We start from the raw sequence: 19,450 nt of genomic DNA, 5'->3' as shown, positions 1-19,450 counted from the left end.
TGATTTTGATTCACAATGATTGTGTAGAAAACCACCTTGCACAAAGCACTATTAGACAATAGGGTCAAATATAATATGGACTGAAATTAAATGTGCATTTGATAAATTACCTCTTCATGATTTTGAAAAATTGTTCATCTCAATCTGTCCATCTTTTTCTAATGAAGATGGACAGATTTCTTTAAGCACATTAAATCCCTTATTGATATATTTTACTTCCCAAGAATTAATTAAGAGTTTTTATTATTTTCACCTACTTATACCCACTAATTTCAGAACAAAATGCCAACTGGACTGGATTACACTAAATATAGATTTAGTTTGACATATTCAATACATTTTATTTGGAAAAACTCTACAGCACTGACAATGATCATGATTATGTTTCAGTGAGTGTGCATTTATAAGTGGGTTCTCTGTGAGTAAATTGACATGGTGTTAAGGGAAATCAGAAACCGAAGATGCAATCTGAATTGAATTGTTAAAACCTCTTATTTTCTAAAAACCTGACTTTTAACTTTAAAGCAATGGCTTAACCATTCAATATGGAAAGTCACAATTTTCTTCCTTTTTTTTTTCTTTTTGCACAGTCATTTTTTAGTGAATGAAAGTGAATTTTTTGTCAAGCTATTTCTAAATAATCATTATCATAATCCGCTTTATTGCCCAAGGCTTGGTGCAAAAATAAGGAGTCTAACTTCAGTTTAAAGTAATTTTAATCAAACTAAAGTATATAAAGCAACTAAAGAGAAGGATTTCCAAGACGTAAGCAGCTCTATAAACTGACCTTTGTGAATGCAGCTTCTGAGTGGAAGGTGTGAGTGCTTTTAAGGAAACCCCAAATAATTGTTGCCCTTTATGGACGAGTGGCAAAAGAAAAAAGCCATAAGACTTCCTATTTTAAATCTTCCATAGGTTTATACATCAAATATTTGTTTCTCAGAATGTTTGCAAAGAAAACTTCTTCCTCATAAATTCCATTCAGAATACAGTGCAAGAATGAAACATTAATTCAATATTTTTTTAATTCTATATAATACTACAACACTGAGGAGTTTTGTAAATATATATGTTGGACTTTAAATGCATCAACTGAATGCCTCAAAATTTAAACACAAAATAACATAATCTTTTTGCAATAATGTGATATTAATCTGCATATACCCCTGTATATAATTCTACATTAAGGGAAGGTTGTAAATTAATGCAGAATGGTAATAAAGAGTTTATTGGTTCAGAGCCTTTGAGATAACTTACTGTAAAAGTGAAAATACAGAAAAATTCCAGTAAACCAAACTACTTTTGATATTGAAAACCAAATTGTGCCTTATTTGTTCACGGAGCCTTTTAATTTTGATAGAGCTTGTACTGTTTTGCACTGAATAATAAGTAAAAATATTTATCTTTAGATATGTAAAGCTGCAGAGAGACGTTTAGATGGAACTGTGACAAAAGGTGGTTTTAAAAGCATACTGGATGGATGGATGGATGGATGGATGGATGGATGGATGGATGGATGGATGGATGGATGGATGGATGGATGGATGGATGGACGGATGGATGGATGGATGGATGGATGGATGGATNGATGGATGGATGGATGGATGGATGGATGGATGGATGGATGGATGGATGGATGGATGGATGGATGGATGGATGGATGGATGGATGGATGTGAACTCACAGAAAAACAAAGGCTAAGGTATGTTTAGCTGGATAAATAGTGACAAGACAAGAGGATGTGATTAATTTTACAACAATGATGCATAATGTGATGGTGGGATCAGAGCACTGATCATATTTCAATGCAACAAATTTCATATAAATGCAATCATGGGAAAGTTAATCAGCTATTATTGTTAATTATAGTAAATCTATTGAAATGATATGTTGATTTTAACCGGTTTCTTCAGTGTGTGGATGTTTAATGTTCATAATGGTTTAATATGATGAGGAAATAATAAAAATATATATTTTCAACTCAGAGATCCATGTCAGGGTACTGCTCGTTTATATGGAGGTGAATGAAACAGTCGGAGGTCTCAGAGGGACTATAACTCCCGCTGACTGAGCCCCACAGTCACGAACACCAAACTCTGCCAACTTCTAAAGCCCCATCTCTCTCCTCTGAAGCTATAACCCTGCTGCTCCCCCTCCTCCTACTCATCTTCACTCGGCTTCTCTCTGCTAAAACCCTCTTCCTCCTCTGTCCTGATTCCATTCAGTCCCAAGAACATTCAAGGCACTTCTTTCGTCTCTTGCCATCCTAACTGTCCTTGTCACACCCTGCCATCTCATGCTTGCACTTCAAGGTGTTTGCATTTCATTTAAAACCTACAAGAATCCAAAAAGGGGAGAAATGCAGCATAGTTGATAATAAAGTCATATTTCTACAGGGTAAGATCTTAGAGTTGTTAATATCCAAATATGTAGCAGTCATACTTTTGATTACCTTTATTTATCTATTCCAGTAGTATTACAAATATTGCATTAATTGTGACTATATTAATTTAGATAATTTTTAATATATTCTAAAATATATTCTATAAAAATAACTGTGGCAGCAGTAAAGACTTTTAATTTATTTTCTAACACTGATTGAAATTAGGAGATGGGAGCATTTTATCATTGTTCGTCAGTCTATTCACGTTGTCAGGTTAATGGAGACTCATTTTATGGTGTGTTATTGCCATCTAGTGGTCAATTTAACAAACTGGCGATGTTAATTTTTTTTATTCTATCAAAAAGTAATGTTTTTTCTATAAAACAGGAAAACAGCATTAAAGTGTACAAACGAGGCTAACTGTGCTCAAATCAATCTTTTTCTGGCTTATTTTGTTAAACCTGCAGATGATTCAATTATTGTGAATTTTCCTGATTATATATCTTTTTCATTCTATATCTTGTACATTTTACTTTTTATATTTATCCATATTTTTATCTTAAGTGTATATATTGGTATATTTTTTGCATGCCTTATACCCTAGTGTTTTTAGAGATTTTTATAATTTTATTTACTATTTTATATATGTTTCATGTTGCACGACTGTACCACAAAAAATTCCTAGTTGTGAACTTCTTCACTAACAATGGCAATAAACCCGATTCTGATTCTGATTCTGATTCTATAATATTTGAAATAACAAGACTTGGGATTTTTTCTAAATATATATAATGGACTTTAACTATTAACTAAATGCAAAAACTAAACACATGTAAATATCATCACAAAAAAACATGATCATTTTGCAAATAATATGATATTCCTCTGCATATAGCCTACCCCTAAATATAATTTTACAACGAGGAAAGGTTGTAACTTAATGCATAAGGGTAATACAGTGTTTACAGGTTCAGAGCCTTTGAAATAACATAAAAGTTAAAAAATATTCCAGAAAACCAAACTGCTTTTGATATTGAAATCAAAATTGTGGCTTATTTGTTGCGGGCTGTACAAGAGAGCAGATTCTGAATATAGTGTGGCATGTGTGTAATGTATGCTGATACATCGTGTGTCAAGGCCCTTCAGGACAAGTACCACAACTATGCCTCCAGACTTCCAGACTGTCAGGACATCTGTTACTGTTGACAGTCATATGTCCCGCCGTGTGTGCGTGCGTGTGTGTGTGTGTGTGTGTGTGTGTGTGTGTGTGTGTGTGTGTGTGTGTGTGTGTGTGTGTGTGTGTGTGTGTGTGTGTGTGTGTGTGTGTGTGTGTGTGTGTGTGTGTGTGTGTGTGTGTGTGTGTGTGTTGGAGAGAGAGAGAGACATCAAGAGGAGGATGGGTAGATCTTTGGATGCAGAAAACATGGGAACAGCAGTGATTCTTAAACATTCATGCTTTGCATCTTATTTTTTCTTTCTTTTTTATATCTTTGGGCATTAAACATCAAATGGTGACTTCTCATATCCCCAGCAATGAAGAATATTAATGATATCAACAACAGTTAGATACAATGTCACTTCAAAACGTAAACATATCAGAGGTTCAGCTATATGAAAAATAAATCTTATAAAAATACAAAAACTGGGGAGAAAAAAAAACATATTAGTGAAGAAACAATGTTAAAACGCTTTTTATATTTGTTCAATTCAAAACAAACATTTTAACGATTTTTTTCACTAATAAATTCAATGCCTTGACCAAACGCTATGGTGTGAAAAGATTAATTTGACTATAATGTATCTGGCCAATCTAGTAGCCCAGTTGCACATATTAATCTATTCCACTAGAGGGCGCAACATCCTCACGCTTGGGCTTATCCCTGAGGAAATGCTGAGGCAGGATTGTTGATAACCGAAGACACACAGACATAAGCACAAGATACTGTTTGATCTGCAAGCTGCTCTAATGCTTGAATGTGGAGAATCGTTCAAATATGTATTGTATGTTGCTCAATGAACTTTTAATATTTACATTTCTACAAAATCTTTTTTTCTATAGCATCATATAGAGAGACTGTATATTCACATATAATCAAAATCTATAAACACAAATATCACTGCAGTTCTCACTTACATGACATGACATTTTTGTCTAATAACTATTGATATGTTCACTAAGCTATTTAGATTTTTTCTTAAAAAATTTATTCTATTTCCACTGTATGTTGTAAAGATGATCTTTGTTTGAGGATTTCAACACGATAAAAGAAAAGTGTATGACATGCAGTAGGCCTGAAACTCCCTCCACTCTTTATTCTTGGAGGCCAGAGGCTCCAGCCGCTTTTGGCCCCAGGCAGGTCCCGACGACACAAACACAGCAGATTAGACATGCATTGATTACATGACATCATCTGAGTGGCCACAATGACATCATGTGCGTTTCTTACAATGACATTAAGGCCAAAACAGACCTAGCAACATCTGGATGAACTTTATGAAGACGAAAACAATGGATATGTCCATAAATGAAACAGAAGATCTCTTAAAGAGCTGTAAATCCCTTAAATTATCAGTAAATTGACCAATTCGCCACGTGAGAACTCAAGTTCTCCGGTGGCTTTCAGGCAGGGGGCCCTTAATAGCAGCACACCCTGCATACATTCCTTAAGCCATGACTTACACGACTGAGGTTGTCGTTGAGAATATAACAATGGAATGCAGTGCTTTCACCTTAAAAACTCAAAATAAACTTAAAATATAAGGAGAAGAATAATTCAATTCAAAGCGTTTGGTTTCAGTGCTGTCAAAGTTCAGCACAATATTGTTTTCTTTTTCTAAACATAAAAATGAATATTCAAAACGTTTGTGAAAACAGATTCCCTCTTTAATCCAGCTGTTTTGTTTCTGCGGTTTTTATTTATTTACTTATTTCCTACTTGCTTTGATTCTGTTTTATTTTCCTATATTTTAATCATGTAAAGCACTTTGCATTGTCTTTGCACTGAATTGTGCTATACAAATAAATTTGCCTTGCCTTGCTTTGCCTTGCCTCAAAGTTTTTGAGTAATTTAGAATATTTAGGTTTGAAGTACTTACATTTTTTTACACAATTTAAACCATGATGTGAAACTTGTAAGTACCTTAAACTAAAATATTCTAACTTACTCAAAAAGTTTGAAGTAATCAGTTTCCACACAAGCTTTGAGTTTTTTGAAGTATTTGGTTTTAAATGTGGAGAATAAGGATATTTAACTTGGAGCAATATGCATACAGTGATTTCTAAATAAACACATCCTACTGTATCATGCATGTGCAGTTACATTTGGTTTTCCAAAACTCACATTTCTTAATAATGAAGTTTTACAAAAAAAAATGTGATGAAAAAATGTGCAACAAATAAGTATATTCTAAGCAGACTTTGAAGGTTCTGCCCTCTGCTGGCTTGGTGGTCTCATGAGAACGCCTATCAACACAGAACAGGTTACAAAAGTAAAAACATTAAAAAACAGAGAACTTTTGAATATGATCATTTCAAGTTATTAAATTACTTTTGCTCATTGTCATAGATGGCAAACGTTCAATACACATTTGTATTATAACACCTGGCCAACAACTTATTCATGTACAGTTGTAAGGTTTAATAAAACAACCTCTAATTCTCGCTCATACCTTTTGGTTTAACAATGCAACATAATGCATTTCTTAATAGTTAACTAACATAGTGGTGATTTTTGCGTCACACTCTGAACAACACCAACATTCAGTAAATTAACCTTTTATCTAAATAAGAAAATATGAAGGAAGAGTATCCTCACCTATTAAGATTTGAAAAGCTTTGAATAGCAACAGAAATTAGATTTAACAAAAAGGGAAAAAACAACATCCAAAGCATCTAAATTAATCATGTGACTATTACACAAAACTAATTTTGTAATATCCGTTTAATGTATTGTTTGGGCACTTTACCAAAAATGAATGGGACCCCCATGGAAAAAGATATATCGTCCACAATTCCAAGAGGAAAGTCTGAAATTTCCCTCTTTTATTTCAGAATTGCTAAGGCAAAAGACAGATTTAATGGACATTTTTTTAGTTGTGTAGCAAGAAGTTTGGTTAAAAATAAAATGTAAAATTTGCCCAGCATGGAGGATATCAAAATGGGGCCCAATAATAATTTCTGCCCCTGCATCAACTAACGTTGGACCACCTCTGTAGTTCTTCTAAACCCCATGAAGCAGAAAAGTCTTTTTACTCATCTTAGAGCACTGTAAAAAAAACGCACACAGATTTACTCTACTTTTTGTTATATTTAAATGCTTAACGTCACCAAACAAGTATTATTTTTCAAAGAATATAACTTTAGTTTACTTACTTTATGATGATATTAATCAATAAAGGCAAAACGGTATCCAAACATGTGGAATATTGTAAATATCAGACAACCTGAGCAGACAAAAAATAAATATCACAGCAACAAAGACAACAACATCTTGATGATTGGCATTTTTTTTGTAAAGTTTGTTCTCTGGACTCATAATAAAAAAGGCATAAGGTGTAAAACAACATTTTAGGGGGAGAATTATGCTAATGGTCAAACATACTGTAGTAGGAAGAGGGTATGGATCAGGAACTGGGAGACTTTTTGTTATTCAATTCTTTAACCTAACTTCTTACACCCTAAGGGGGTATAAATAAATGTCTGCCTGACAAAAACACACAAAAGTAAATAACTTATAGCCTCAAAGCTATTAGATTTAAGAAGAAACTTTTGGTACGTCTGTAAAGGTAAGATGTCATAGAATGGTTTTCTGGTGTCAGCACCATTGTAGCTTTGACCTTGCCTGAAATATTAGGGACAAAATACAAAATATTTTGCATTTTTTGAACCTCGCCAAAATTTTCTTTGAAATAAACATTGCAAAACACTACCAAAATATTATTTATAGCACTAAAAAGTAGTACAGACTTTCAAATCTAAATGTTGTGTAAAAATATACCAAATTTGGACTCAATCAGATGAATCATATTTATTTTAGAATGGTATTAGTGAGAAATTTCTTAGGCGGAGAGGCCATTTTGGCACATTTATCCATAAATGTCACCAAACTGTGCCAAATATGTTTTTTACATCAATACTGGGGGTTTGGTAAAATTACGAGGTCACGTAGCAGCTGGACCCGCCGGTGGGTCCGTAGGGTTCAAGGGGCTAATATCCTGAAGGATTATGTGTGGTCCTTGGTTTCTAAATCTAAAGAGCACTTGGGTTAAAAAGCAAGACATTGTTAAAAAAAAATACACCAGAGAGTTAATTGCTAAATAAAAGCTAAACAATAACAAAAGGGTTTGAAAGGTCATGCAAAAAATTAGACTAAAATCCAATAAAAATGCTGTTCCTTAAACAGGCTGTTCATGTTCAAAAGTCCTTAAGTGGGATCAATTTAAGACTATTTTACAAAAATGGCAATATATTTCTGAAAAAAAGCAATTAATGTACCTTCTTTTTCTAAAAAAAAAAAAAATGAAATAAATTGATTTACATGTCATAAATGTGAAAATGTACACCTCCATCGTCAGATATCAGAGGATTTTATTGATGCAATGAAGTTGCATGCAGACCATCAACATCAGACCTCTTCATCTTACTGCTCATCGTTCTCTAACCAGCGCATCCTGCTGCTACCAGAACGCCCTGTAGCTCCGACTGGCAGGCTGAAGTCCTTCCAGGGGTTCCCCATTCACACAGCCTGCCTGGTTGCCTGACATTAATACAGAGGGCGGAGGGAGGATGAGGAGAGGGGAGGGAGGGAGGAGAGAGAAAGAGAGTTGAGACGCTCCTTTCTCACTTGGCTGCATTCGGTTTACCGACACCGGAGAAGCGACCATGCTGTGGAAACTAGTTGAGAATGTCAAGTATGAAGATATTTATGAGGTAACGTTGCCATCCAGCTGTTTGTGACGTTGGATAATAAGCTTGGCAGAAAAAAAAATCAAGATAAATGCTAGAAAGAGTTCAATTACAGAGATTTAGGCCTGGGTGGTATTTTTATCTGCTGAAGAATTTGCACCGATTTTAGTTGTTTAAAGTATCTAAATAGCTGAAAATGTTTTATGTTGTCATGATTGCTTTTTTCCTTTGTTTCTGATGGAATATAGACAAATTGAGCGTATATATATTTTTTGTGCACATTTTAAGCTTTATTCTGATAACTGAGAGATTGTTGTGTAATTTAGTTAAACACGGATAAATATTCTTATGCTGTTTTCAAAGATATACGAATAACAAAAAAGTTCTGCTTAAAATCATAAATGTAGAAATTCTGATAAAATGTTTGGAATAAGATTTAAAAGTTTGCTTGAAAAGTAGAAAAAAGATTCATGTAGGTGAATGTGTGTTGAGCATGTAAACATTTTCATTTTGAAGCAGTAATTTGTTTTAAAGTTGTGACTTTAAGGAGTGGAATTTGGGGTGTGCGGAGGATAATTACGCAGCGCGCGCAAGGGGGGAGAAAGGCTTGCATCGGCTCGCGCTGAATGGGCTCCATCACAAAGCGAACGAGGCCCCACGGCAGCGTGGAGCCCGGTGGGAAGCCCTTGTTTCGTGCAGCACATGGCTTTTCTCCCACGATGCGAGGGGAGGGGAGGGCGGCATGTTGTTAAACAAATCACACAAAAAGGGCAAAGAGCATCAAGTTTAATCGCTTCTGTAAACTCGTGACACCATTCATAAGAGTCCCCCTTGCGCACGACGCTGGGCGTTGGGTTTGGAGGGCAAAAAAAAAAAAAAAAAAACATGCTGCTGGAGGTCAGTTTTAGATTTATGGATCCTTTGTGTGACATTTAAAGTAAAATCTAATAAAAAGAGGCATGAAGCAGTGTGAATTAAGTTGTTTAAAACAACCCGGACGCTTACTGGCGTTTCGTTTACGCAGAATGTTTTGCGCCATAATGTTTCCCATGTAAGAAGATGCGCTTTATTGGGTCAGAATCTTTCCCTGAAGTGCCAGTGGGGAATTCCTCACTTTCTCAAGCTACTCCTCTTTCCTGTCTCCTTTCGGCTCTCCACGGAATTTCAACGTCACTCACGGCTGCGCGGACGGCTTCACGCTCCATGTGTCGCCAGTCCCCTGCCACGACGCGCATTAATATTCCTGTAAGTCTCAGTCATGAATAACAATTACACCGTGCACCGGAGGTAGAGGCGGTAGCTCTGTGCTCACAGTCACTCAGAGCGGCAGCAGCTCCGGGCACAGGAGGGTTCTGCATGGAGTTATAGAGCAGGCCTGCCTGCAGACACACGGGGGCTTCTACTTACGCATGGAATGAGTTTTTTTGTCGGTTTGGACCGAACACGTACTATTTTGTGCTGACATTTGACTCTGAGCCTGCTCTGGCTACCATCACACTTTACAGATGTTAGTTCATCCCTACTCCGCTGGGGTGAGTTTTCTTTTAGACTGGATGTTTCAGTAGATGTTGCTTAAAGGGTTTGTAACAGTTTTCCTTCAGGCTTTATGTGTTTCTGTCCAAAAGTGTCAGTGCCAGTTATTTAGATGCCAATTGATACGTGTTTTGAGATGGTTTTGGTTCCTTAATATATATTTATGTTTGTGTGTTTTTGTTTTGTTTTCTGCTTGTTTTATGCTCGCTGTTAAAGGACCGGCACGATGGCGTTTCAAGTCACAGTTCGCGCTTATCTCAGCTGGGCTCGGTGTCGCACGCCGGACCCTACTCCAGCGCGCCGCCGCTGTCTCATGCGCCTTCCTCGGAATTCCAGCCTCCATATTTCCCTCCGCCGTACCAGCCGCTCGCTCACTACCAAAGCCAGGACCCGTACTCCCATGTAAGCGACCCGTACTCCCTGAACTCTCTCCATCAAAGCCAGCAGGGCGCATGGGGTGCGCGCCAGCGGCAGGACGCCGCCGGGGACAGGATGGAGAGCTCAGCGCTGTTGGCTCAGCCCCGGGCCTCTCTGCCTCAGCTCAGCGGGTTGGACCCGCGGCGGGATTACGGTGGAGTTCGGCGGCCTGACGTGCTGCTGCACTCCGCTCATCCGGGACTGGAGCCCGGGATAGGAGATGGACTGCTGCACGGTCTTCACGGCATGGAGGACGTTCAGGTGAGCGAAAGCGGAATGCTAAAAATTACAGAACCTGAATTTTATATTTATACAATTCTTGGCAAGAGATTTCATACTAGTCTCACCCTTGACCTCTTCGTCTCCATTCTTAATTTTTTAAATCTATTATTTTGTGTTTTATCAATTATACCTAATATAAATTACTATAGCTTATTTTAACTACATTTTTTAACATATCTGGAATAAAATGACTGATATCTTAATCAATCAATACGAGAGAAAAAAACAATAAAATAAAAACCAAGATGAGCTATTTGTGTCTGGCAGTTTTTCTTATTTAGTTCCGCATATTTCGCGCATGTTTAAAGGTTAAGGTGATTGAACTGAGATCAACCCCCTCAGGCCTGAACCCTCACAGCTGTAGCCTGACACACTAAAGGCCCGCAGCAAATATAAATCATGTTTGATACTGCCACATGGAAAGGAACGGATGCGTGCGTAAAACAGTCCCCCGTGCCAGGATCCAAAGCTTACGAATGAATTTATTTTTTTATTCATTTAACCCATTTTAAAACCGGTCTTTTAATATACAGAGAACATGAAAAGTCATCCATTGAGACTGACGTTAAAGCTTAAAATAATAATAATAAGTCTCAGTTTGTTTCAAGCCAGCTGTTTATTTTAAAAATAAAAAGTCATTACGTCTAATGGTTTCACTTTGCTTTTTATGACTTCATATTATTTTGTTTTTATTTTGTTTTGTCTTATTCTATAAGGAAGGGATTGGCTTTATGATCAGCTGCAGGATTTCTTCTATCTCCTCTCGTTTCCCCTCAGGGCGCAGCCATCATGAGCTGTTTGTCATTTAACCCCCAATACAATCTAATTTCTTTCGTTCATTCATGTTATGCATTTATCAACCCAATATAACATCGTTACCAGGCTTTTATTTCTTCAATTTTCTATATTCTGGTTTGAAGACTGATGCATATTTCAGAACAATACATGATAGAACACACAGCTTATCATGTTTGACTCAGGTTCGAAAACACTGCTAATTTCTTACAGGGTATTGTAAACAATCATAAAATTTAGAATATTGTCTGAATGCAGGATAACCAGATATCGTGCCATATGTGCAATAGTATTATTATTTATCTTCTTCAGGTTTTGTGTGAAATAGTTTGGCGATTACGTTAATTTGCGAGTTATAGTTGGTTATTAAATCGTGAGTAATTTTGCATGAAACTGCATTTGATGATTTGTATTCATCTTGCTTCTAACAGACCATTGAAGACGCCAATGGAACCAATATCCTGGATCAATCTGTAATTAAGAAAGGTACGCACACTTTACTCTCAGCACACAACATTTATTCTTCTCTATCACAAATGACAAAATGACTTATTGCAGACATTCGAAGGCGTCTTAAAGAATTTATTTGCGTAATAAGGTATACAAATATATATATATATATATATATATATATATATATATATATATANTATATATATATATATATATATATATATATATATCATGCTTTCATTAAAGACATTTTTTAAGTTATTTTACTATTTTTGTTTAAAAAAATTTATTAAACTAAATTCAATTATTCGTTGTTAATTGTTAATGTTCTGTGTTGTTATTGGGATTATATAAGAGTCCATCGTTTTAGCAAGCAAGAAAATGTTTAAGCATGTTTGGTATTTGGCAGCTTTCTGATTGTGGCACAGATTCACAAAGGTTTGTTACTCGTCTGTATTTTTTGGCTCCTGTTTGGGGGGCCAGACCCTCTCCCTACCTCCACCCCCCCATTCCTGGGAGTCTAGGGTGAGCAGTTTGGAGCAGAGTTAACGACCCCGGTATATTGACTGGCAGGCACTGTGTTGCTGACAGGCTGCCACGATGATGTGCGGTGATTTAGTTACGGGATGTTGAGTGACTGAGCTCCCCGCGGGGCATTTAAGCCGCTGATGTAATAAATGGCACCGCTCACGGAGATCTCGTGAGCTCGTTTAGAGCTAATCTGCGGTATTATCCCCCGTGGAGCCTTAATAAAAAAAAAAAAAATACCCATCGCCCGCTTTACGCGCGGATACAGGAGGACGGTTGGTTGGCTGGGTGCTTGCCTCTTTTTAAACGCCATTAACGCGCTGGATAGAGGCGCTTCCAGTGGTGCTGGTTGGAGCTAAACTGGCCGTGGAGGGTAGACTGGGGTGTGGGTAATGGGATTTGAGAATGCGAGCCAATCAACAATCGATAATACTATAATGAGAATGTCGCGCGACATTAAATAACAGCAAATGCGCGGCACGTGCGCGCATCATTAGGCCACGACAGCAGAATGAAGTGCCCACGTGCCGAGCACTGAAAAAGAAAAATGATTTGAAGCTCCATGGTCGGGTCAGGAAAATGTCCCGTAGCCTACATTAAAAACGTTTAACTTCTTATTACCTTCCCTTCCTCTTTCAGTCCCTATGCCCCCCAAGAACATGGGCTCTCTGATGCTTGGCAAGGACGGCCTGATCGGAGGAGTCACCGTCAACATTAATGAGGTGTTCTGCTCGGTACCGGGCCGCCTGTCGCTGCTCAGCTCCACCTCCAAATATAAAGTGACCGTAGGGGAGGTGCAGAGGAGACTGTCCCCACCTGAGTGCCTCAACGCCTCTCTGCTCGGAGGTGTGCTGAGAAGGTAAAAGACGCGCAAATTACGCAATTCTGAATATTGAAACCCCGATTCTTCAGGAGTAGCCACTTAAATTGATCCAAATAAAATTACAACTAGAAGTCTTTTTCCTGTGTTATACTAAACCTTAATCAAATGGGCATTGTGGGTTCTTTTTTTTTCTTCCAGAGCAAAGTCTAAAAACGGTGGCAAATGCCTGAGGGAAAAACTGGAGAAGATCGGATTAAATCTACCTGCTGGGAGACGTAAAGCGGCTAACGTCACGTTACTAACTTCTCTCGTAGAAGGTGAACACTATGCAATGCTGTGGCTAAATGGCTCTGAAAGTTCATTTACTTTTTGCTGCACATGGCTGACTTTTAAATGAGTCGGAGCGAGTGTAAAAGTTAGGGAAGCCGGAGGCGAAGATTTAACCAAAATGAGGGAAAGTCAATAATTCCGAAAGTCATGAACCTGAAGAGGTTGGCAGTTATTATCAGTACGAAAAATACAACTATTACAAGATGAGACATGAAAAATGTCTGTTTGCACACACCCTGGCCATTATAACTTGACTTTTTAGTACATATAAAATTGTTTGTTTGAGCTTTTTAAAGTTTTCTGCTGCTTATTAAATGGAATAAAACCGAAGCAAGAAGCTCAGGAATAATATATTGCTTAAACTTAGCAGGCTATATAAAAATGTAATATCGATCTGACTGATAAAAGATAATTTGTATATTTTTTATTATTATTATTATTGAGCTTTTATGATATTTGAAATGTTTCAAAGTTTTAAGTTACCTTCTACATTGTAGATCAAAAGTGCCTAATTGGTTTGCCAATTTCTATAATTAGCAGTAATTCTATGCATTGTGTCCTGCAGGTGAGGCGGTTCACCTGGCCCGTGACTTCGGCTACATCTGCGAGACGGAGTTCCCCACGAAAGCTGTGAGCGAATACCTGAACCGGCAACACGCAGACCCCAACGAGCTGCACACGCGAAAAAACATGCTGCTGGCAACAAAGTGAGTCACAGACATTTTTTCTTTACCTTTAAAAATGCCTTTAAACAGAATCATACATGAATATTATTCACTATATGATTTAGAGAACATCATTTAAACATAAGATTGTGTTACCAAATGCCTAAAATCCAAAATACAAGATGATAATAATAAGTTTGGAGGTTTACTGATTCCAATACTGGTTTCTCAGTTAAATGGTATTCATAAAAGTATTGCATCACACAGTGCATCATCATATATAGGGCCTATGTGGAACCAAAAACCCAACCAATACAAAACCTTGTATTTTTTAACAAATCCATTTCCTCAGTGAAGATTGTGACATTTTGAAAGCGGGATTTTTCTAATAAAACCCACTGGACTCAGTTTAAATGAAACATTTATTAATGGGGATAAAGGCCAATCTAAAATATTCCAGCAGTTAAACTTGGGTTAAACCTGTTAGAAATGTATATAATTCTTCATTGAAATCGGGCAAACTAAAGACAAGATGAAAATGTATGCTTTATCACTTTTTTATTTTATTTTATTAGATTTGACCTTATTAAAGCAAAAATGGATGTGAAGTGTATGTAGTCTGTTCCCATAGGAATTCACATACAATAGCTGCTATAAATTTATGCAGTTTTTAGGCATTCTGGAGTTTAATATTTCATCTTTTTTATGTTTTTAAAGGAATCCTCTAGTGTTTTTTTTTTTTTTTTTTTTTTTTTTTTTTTTTTTAACTGGTGAAGATTTAAACTTCTGACATTTTTTAGGAAAGTAAAGCTATTTTTTATTGCTGTTTTAAGTGTTGAATTCAGTATTGGATTGTGCTTTCACTTTTAACTCATGGACAGTTTTTCCAATAGCTCATTGGCTGAAAAATATTTATAAACAACATAATAGTAGATATTCTAACTTATCAAGAAGAGCTCAATGTCACTTTTTTTATTTAAAAACTTCCAATCACCCAACAAAGACCTCTTCTAATATTTATAGCTTGCATTAATAGCATTGTCTGCAGGCTTGCATTGGATAAACCATCTGCCTGCTTGTGCATGTGTTTTTGTGCAGAACTGCATGCACGGTGGGTGCTTGGTGGTGGATGTTTGATGCCCAGATTCAAACCTGTTCCAATAGTGTGTCGATGCTGCCTGTTAGAAATTCATTATTTAGCAGTGGAGTGTTTCAAGTCGTCAGAAAACAACAGCGAGAGCCCTGAGTGTTGCCTGGGGTGGCGGCTTCTCCTCTCTTACTCTCCTAACCCCAGCTGGGCTCGGCCTGCACAGCCTGTCACTCATTTAGCTCTGCCCTTAGGCCACCTCCAGCTTGAATGTGTGTGTGTGTCTGAGCATGGACCTGCAATAGTAAGGAGGTCTGCTGAATATAAAATGTGGGCCCGAGCCAGGGAATGATTTGGGTGAAAAGTAATATGGAAAGTGAAGTGAAAAGGTAATTTTATTTTATTTATTTTTTTACTGTAACAATAAAAAAAAAAAACAAATAATGAACAACCTTCTTCATCATGTTAGATCATGTTATTTTACAAAAAAAAAATCATTTTTTATTTCCTTTATTCAAATATAAGATTGTGACTTTTGTGTGGACTTGATATATTTTTCACTATCTATAAATATAATTACAAAGATTAGGAATGTTACATCCAATTTAGATAATAGGTTTATTTAAATAGCTTTAGTTCACACCAAATGTCAAGGTACTATAAAGGCAATAAAGTTATAAACCATAGAATCACATTTAGTCCAATTCAGTTCACTTGAATCAAATATGGTCCAACAGTGTGGCCAGTTTCAGGTCCTATAACAAAAAAAAACCCAACTGATTCTATCCTAACTGCAACAAATCTTGAATGCTAGGGTGAAGAGAATATGCACATTGTAAACCTCAACAAAAATAAATCAGTGAAAGGCAATAGGTACGTCTACATGAAGAATTTTAAAAAGTTAAATATAAATATCAAAATGACGAGAAAATAATCATTTTTAACTTGCAAATATGGAAAAAAAAATACAATCCAAATAAGTACATCTTTCTTGCAATAAGTGTGTTTCCTGTTCATATGAGCAGGTAAATAAAAGATTTGTCAATGGAATAAAATAATATGTTTAAAGTAAAAAAAACAACAACACTCTACTATCTTATTTAAAGTGCATAATATTGAAATGTCTGATTTAAAGGCAGAAATGCTCATCCATTGTTAGATCATCTTATTTATTTGCTCAAATTAAGGACAAATACCCCTTTTTAAGAAACCTTTACTTATTCTTAAATATTTATTTTTGTTCACAGGAAAACACCTGGCTTAATAATTTTATTTATAGGGGTACTTTGTATTATTATTTCAATATTTCTGTAAAATGAATTATGTGTTATATAAATATTATTTGAATATGAAATTAGAATAAAAGGCACAGGTATTTGAAAATATTTCATCTTACAGGAACTCATAGGAAAAAAAATCATATGTGGAAACTATCCCTCAAAACAAGTAGTCCACATCTTTTTAAAATTACATTTGAGCAAATAACATCAGCGACATCATCTTCCCATAAGTCTGTTTGCCCATGTTGTTGACAATAATTTTAATGCAACAGATTGTTTTAAGTTCTGATAAAAGCTCTATTAGTAAACCCACTTACCTGTAAAATATGGCTTGAAAAGACAGAAAAGGAGGACTTTGCCACCCTCCTTTCCACACACGTGAGTGTGAAAATTTTCACCTATAAGGATTTACATATAAAAATATTTATTAATGTCTAAATAAGGTGAAAAAAGGAGTAAGAGCTCCTTACAATTTGACTTTTAATGTCCTTCTTTAACCTAAATAGACCTAAATATTCTGATTCTAAAACAAGTGGTTTCAATCTATCCTTTGAGCAGGAATTTATTCATTCAAAATCCAGGCTCAAAATATATTCCTTGTGAAGGCATCTCAGTCTGATTTTAAAGAGCTCTAGGCATTCAGCAAGACTGCAAACTCAGGCCCAAGGAGGAGGCATTGTTGAATTTTAAAACTGAACCCTGTGACTCTCAGCTAGCTTTGAAATGGGTTAAGTGCAGCATTATTCAAATCTCCCACAAAAATTACAGTAATCACATCCAGATCAAATTATGGGGTTGTAGCATTTCAGGGCCTGAAGGAAATCTTGGGCTCTGGAGGACGCTGCCCATTCTGCCTGATCAGTAATTAAGGAAGCCTACGTTCTGTGCCAGTCATGGCATTAAGATTCCCAAAGGAAACAATGAATAAACTTTTACCTCATTCAGAGCCTTTCAAAAATATTGAAATCCCTTGAACCTTTACACTCTTTGTCTTATTGGAATTTTTCTTATGGATCAAAAGTGGTGCATGCATTTGTATTCAGCTCTCTTTAACCTGATACTACAAAATAAAGTTCACAATTCCTGATGCTAGTTGTTCAAAGAAAGAAGGGCTTCCCAGAAGATCTGTATTCATACTGATCACAAAAAATACCAAGGTATAGCCTAATTCATTTACTTGTTACATTCGACTCAATAGGGTTAAAAAAACATATGCTACAGAATACAAACAAATTTCCTTTTACTCTTCACTTATACCACTCTTTATATTATAAATTCCCATCATTGCCTGCATGAAGCTTTTTTAATAATCCCTGGAAATACTCAAGAGGGACAAAAACTCTAAATAAGAACATCTGAGAAAATGTTTTCCTACCAAGGGACATACCTACATCAGAAGCTTTTCGTGCTCTTTTTCATCAGTCAATCAATCAATCAATCAATCAATCAATCAATCAATCAATCAATCAATCAATCAATCAATCAATCATTCTGTCTGCCTGTCTGTCTGCCTGTCTGTCTAAAGATAAAAGTCCTAGACAGTAATGACTTCTTTGTTTTAGGTCTTGGTATTCATAATAATGAAAACTGTTTTTCTTCTAAAAGTCATATTGTAGTATTACTAAAGCCGATTTCTACCCTTAAACTTTTCTGGACCTTCTCACCTGCAGACAGCTGTGTAAGGAGTTCACGGACCTGCTGGCCCAGGACAGGACTCCCCTGGGCAACTCTAGGCCCTCCCCTATCCTAGAACCTGGCATCCAGAGCTGCCTCTCCCACTTCTCCTTCATCACACATGGCTTTGGCTCGCCAGCCATCTGCGCCGCTCTCACCGCCCTGCAGAACTACCTCACTGAGGCTCTCAAAGGACTTGACAAGATGTTCCTCAACAACCCGCCCAACAACCGGCATGGGGACGCTGGCAGCAAGGCTGGCGACAAAGAGGAAAAGCAGCGAAAATGAAGCAGGCGCAGAAGGGGGAGTGATGAAGGAGAGGCAGGAGGAAGGCCGACACACTGACAGAAGCGTTACACAGTTTCTTCTAGCTTTTACATCGCTGCTACCGCCCTGCCACACACAAGGCTGAGGTGGATGACAGGAAAGGCATGGTATAGAGAGAACGGCAGAGGAAGACACCCATGGGCCAGTGTTTGAACGCACAGAGGGATTTTTCATCTGTGTTACGTTTTTTCATTCCCCTGAGGACATGGTGGTTACTGTGTTCCATCCATTTTGCTCCCCCCGCCTGCATCCTGAGAGACTGAGATGCTGTGAGCAGCCAGCAAATGACAATGTGTGTGTGAGTTTGTGAGTGAGCGTGTGCTTGTGTTTGTCTTCACACAGAAAAAAAAAAAGCATTGTGGGTTTGGAGATTTTCGTTGTGCTGCAGCATTCTGTGAAACAGGCCTGTCTGGTTATTTAACAAGAGTACAATGAGGGATGACTTAATTTATGTGTGTAAATATTTATTTATAATTATTTAAATTGTTGAAATAGGTGCACCATCTACTTTGGAGTAGACCTATTTTATATGTGATTTGACCATTGTGAGCCAGTGGGGAGGGAGAAGGCAGGACTCGTTCAGTGTTTTTTTGTTCTTATAGAGCTGTTGTCATGGTGCTGATGCTGATGATGATGGGTAGAAATGCTTCTAATTGTCCAGTGATTTCATTTCTATCACATTGATAATAAACCATGTGTTTCATAATGTAAGGTGTGCAGCCTGGGCCTTTCCTCCTCGAAAATCGTCTGGTAGAGTCCGACTAAAGTTGTATCAATAGCCACAACATTCCCTCATTTGTTTTGAATGAGAGCGGTTAAAATGATCCCACCAAAAATGGGACTAATGATGTTTTTTTTTTGTTTTTTTTTTACTGTGTTCTGATACCTAAACAGCCCATAAACTGCTCATATGTATCATGTAAACAGTCACCAGTCCGGTCGTAGACCCGAGTCTCGCACTTGAGTTT

At 36.9% G+C, this 19,450-nt stretch overlaps 1 protein-coding gene across 2 annotated transcripts; it reads left to right on the top strand.

The window, feature by feature from the left end:
* Nucleotides 1–8,178: 8,178 nt before the first annotated feature.
* Nucleotides 8,179–19,197, top strand: tfap2b (transcription factor AP-2 beta (activating enhancer binding protein 2 beta)). Of its 2 annotated transcripts, none has more exons than XM_015371715.1 (7): nucleotides 8,179–8,312; nucleotides 10,038–10,499; nucleotides 11,747–11,801; nucleotides 12,936–13,155; nucleotides 13,318–13,436; nucleotides 14,015–14,156; nucleotides 18,152–19,197. In XM_015371715.1, exons 1-7 carry the CDS (start codon nucleotides 8,265–8,267, stop codon nucleotides 18,441–18,443), a joined length of 1,338 nt encoding a protein of 445 aa, XP_015227201.1. In that variant the 5' UTR covers nucleotides 8,179–8,264; the 3' UTR covers nucleotides 18,444–19,197. The 2 variants fall into 2 exon arrangements, with proteins under 2 accessions (XP_015227201.1, XP_015227202.1); XM_015371716.1 differs by lacking the exon at nucleotides 8,179–8,312 and adding an exon at nucleotides 9,189–9,820.
* The last annotated feature ends 253 nt before the right edge of the window (nucleotides 19,198–19,450 follow it).

Source organism: Cyprinodon variegatus, unplaced genomic scaffold (genome assembly GCF_000732505.1).
Source record: "Cyprinodon variegatus isolate N-32 unplaced genomic scaffold, C_variegatus-1.0 Scaffold64, whole genome shotgun sequence".
In the NCBI taxonomy this organism is placed as follows: Eukaryota; Metazoa; Chordata; class Actinopteri; order Cyprinodontiformes; family Cyprinodontidae; genus Cyprinodon; species Cyprinodon variegatus.
The sequence above is the reverse complement of the archived record's forward strand: the minus strand, read 5'-3'. Positions and strand labels throughout refer to the sequence as shown.